Below are 3,236 nucleotides of genomic sequence, written 5' to 3' on the forward strand. Positions count from 1 at the left end.
TATTGCTTTATTCATGTGTTTCTGTTGCAAGGCACTGTGGTATGAACTAGAAAATGTGGAATGAGTTGTGAAAAAACCTTGGAATGACACATGAATGATGATATGAAGTCATTCTGAGGCAGGATGATTTACTCAATTGTTTTTACCCAGGGTATCAAACATCGGGAATGAGTTCAAGTTAAAATTCACAGGAGAATGGAAACATCTTAAGGTCAGTCTCTTCACATGCCCATCCTGATACTTTGAATAATCTGGAAAATTGCTGTAAAGAGAAAGAACAAATATTAAAACATGCTTTGAATAAATTGGTCTGGCAAGGGGCAAATATTTATTAACACATTGCATACCGCTCAGGAGTTTTCTCGTGTATTGCGCACCATCTGTTAAGGACCACTCACGAGTTCTCGTTTTTTTCATGCGCCAGCTGTTATGGACCTTAGATGTCAACACACTGTCTTGTCCACTGTGGGGCGCAGTTACAGTGTTTTGGCCAGGTTCAAGCCTCGGACTAATGAAAGGACAGGGTCCTCTCACTGCCACGTGTAAGTCCCAGCTGGAGGGCAGGGCCCTCCCAAGCACAATCATAGCCAACAGCTGGGTTGTAAGCTTGAACCTATGGTCCGAACACATAGCCCCTAAAGTACTAGAAACTTTATTTGTTTTTGTAAATAAAAATGTTATAATTATTGAAAAACAACACCTAAAGTGCATTATGATCTGTCGTTATGATGATTCAAATAACATGCAGTTTGCCCAAAAACATGCGGTCCCTGGCGTATGTCAGAGATTTCTATGCAGTACGAATGTTAAGGTAGGGTACCCTTAAGTAACTTGCAAATGCTATGTAACTTCATTGTAATAAGAAATGAAGACAGGCCTACCATAAAAAAACAAATGTCCATTAAGTTATTTTTTAAAATCTCAGCTTCTGAGTTTTCTATTTAAATGTCCCAGAGAGTTTGACAACAACATTTCAGAAAGAACTTAAAGTACCAAAGCAAACAGGTTTTTCAAGCACAGAATTATTTTGGTTTATCACTAGATATTACATGTCCTCTGAAGGCCTGGCCTGTAACATGCATGTTTCCTCATTCTCACAAGGCTGAAATTCAATCATCTTTAGGTTATATAAATTGCTTGGCTCTTGGCCATTTATCAGGAAAGCTTCCAACTGGTAAGTTTAGAAGACAGGCAAAGTGAAATGTTTAAAAGAAACCCCAATAAAGTTAGAATGTCAGAACTTGAAATGCAGAAACATGTACTTCAATATCAACAGCTTATATAAGATAATAAATGATATTCTGTAATGCATTTGCAGAGGCAAGAATTTATAGCTAACAGCAGGCTGCCCTGATAACCAATTTTTCTACCATATGTCAAATGTTTCTTTTATTAATCTAAAACCATTTGTCACATATTAAATTGCCACGTTTCTTCTATAGTGAATCAGTTCTTCGCACTAGCTTTACCCTAAAATACACCTAGCTTTTGACATAAAGATGTTAGATTCTGGGACATGTTAAATTAAGTTAGAACATCCATATGTACATAATGTTCAAGCTTCTTTTTTTGCAAAGGAATTGATAATGGAATAGCAAACCATCCTATTTCCTTCTCTGAGATGTTTTCATTTTTTGTTCTGCTCTACATTTCTTCCAGCTTGGTCATTACTAAGAACCCGACGACCTCCTTTTCTAGTATCCTGTGGGCACAAGTCAAGCTGGGAGAAGTTTCTGGAGCATCACCCTCTGTGTATATGTGGGAGAAGTAAATTTGTTCGGATGAAAGAGAATTATGTGGAGCGCGCGGCAGGTGGGTAGAGAACTACGCGGTTCAGACTCACCACTGAGAGGTCACCACGTCATCCTAAGCCCGTCATCCCACTTCCCACCCGACGTGGCCCCCAGAGCACTTACCAGAACCACAAACAACAAAAATGAAGAGAGCCAATAACCAAGGTCCTACAGACGCCTTCTCTTCGGGAGCATTTCTCTGCAAAAAGGAAAACCCACCGTTTCAAAGGCAAAAATCCACTGCGACCCAGGACTCCCACAGCGGAGTCTCTCCTCCGTTCCCGAGCCGCCCAGCTCCGGCACCTCCTTCCCCGAACCCCCAACTTAGTGTCCAGCTCACGGCCTCGGGCCCCCACAGCCGGCCGGGTCTGGGGAGGACTCAACGCGACCCTAGACTCGGGCCTCAGCTCCGGCTGCAGCACAGAGGCGCGTCCGCTCTTTCCTTACCGAGGTCTTGGCTACGTTGCCGCGCTGGGTGATATTCTTGCTGTGCTTCTCGTTAGCCATACGGATCCGCTGTTTGGCGACCATCTTCGCGGCGCCACCACTAACCCAAACCACCCCTTGGCCTCGCTCGCTCCCCCTCGGACCGCTGCTACGCCCCGCTCCCGGTGCCGCGCCGCGGGAACCGGGAGGTTCTCAGGCGGGCGCTAGATTGGGCCTGAGAGCTGCAAACGCGGTGCTGAGCGCAGGCGGGCGTGGGCCGCCGGCTGCCTGGGAACCTGGGCGCGCCGGCGAGCGGGGCTGGAGAGCGGGAGGAGAGCAGGCCCGGAAGAGGCTCGCAACGCCGCCGCCGCCGGGAGCGTGGAGTGAAAGAGGAAGAAACGAAACAAGTGGACCTCGTAACCCGTCAGCTCGAACTACTTCGGTTCGGCTGCCAACGTCAGCACTGGGAGAACTCCGCCCCGCGGAAGTGCGGGCCCCACCGGCAGAAGGGAGAGAGGGAGGGTGAAGACCGGCGCAGGGGCCCTAGCCCAGCCCTCCCAAGTTCTGTAAAAATGTGTTCCCCCCGCCCACACACCCCCCCCCAGAGCTGCGCGTGCGCCTTGAGGCTCCTTCGCTGCTACACTCTCCAAACGGAAGTGAATTGGCCCCGAGGCTGGTGACCCCGGAAATACTAAATTGTCGTGCCCACGCCGGAGTGGACGTGTAGAGGCCGGGTTTGGCCCTCGTAAACTCTGACCCGAGTGCATAGTTTTCTCTTTCCGGGACGCGATGGCGCCGTCCACGCCGCTTCTAACAGGTGAGTTCTGAACCAGCAAGGGTCTGTTTCTTCAGAGCAGTTTCTTTTTTGTGTCTTTGTCCTTGGGCTTGGAGTCCGATACGGCCTTTTTCTCGTAGGTTGCGAAAGAGCCGGAGGGACCTTTGGGTTTTTTCGTGTTGCGTGGCAATCGGAAGTGAAGTCCCCGCCTCTGCGCTTCTGCGTTTCCTTTCCCTTTTGCT

At 48.3% G+C, this 3,236-nt stretch overlaps 2 protein-coding genes across 6 annotated transcripts in view; one reads left to right on the forward strand and one right to left on the reverse strand.

Annotated features, from left to right (window-relative positions):
- Positions 1-127: 127 nt before the first annotated feature.
- SERP1 (stress-associated endoplasmic reticulum protein 1) lies at positions 128-2,785 on the reverse strand. The gene is made up of 3 exons (XM_006776622.2): positions 2,241-2,785; positions 1,917-1,992; positions 128-262 (listed from the first exon to the last, which is right to left on the reverse strand). The coding sequence occupies exons 1-3, from the start codon at positions 2,322-2,324 to the stop codon at positions 222-224; spliced, it is 201 nt and encodes a 66-aa protein (XP_006776685.1). The 5' UTR covers positions 2,325-2,785; the 3' UTR covers positions 128-221.
- A 122-nt stretch (positions 2,786-2,907) lies between these two features.
- Positions 2,908-3,236, forward strand: part of EIF2A (eukaryotic translation initiation factor 2A) — a 62,494-nt gene continuing 62,165 nt past the window's right edge. For 3 of the 5 annotated variants that reach the window (XM_006776623.2, XM_015572394.1, XM_006776625.2), the window contains exon 1: positions 2,908-3,036. In XM_006776623.2, the coding sequence (XP_006776686.1) occupies positions 3,009-3,036 (28 nt within the window). In that variant the 5' untranslated portion in view covers positions 2,908-3,008. The remainder of the gene's footprint in view (positions 3,037-3,236) is intronic. The other 2 variants (XM_006776624.2, XM_015572395.1) reach the window with 2 other exon arrangements.

The sequence above is a fragment of the Myotis davidii genome, unplaced genomic scaffold (genome assembly GCF_000327345.1).
Source record: "Myotis davidii unplaced genomic scaffold, ASM32734v1 scaffold2149, whole genome shotgun sequence".
Classification (NCBI taxonomy): domain Eukaryota; kingdom Metazoa; phylum Chordata; class Mammalia; order Chiroptera; family Vespertilionidae; genus Myotis; species Myotis davidii.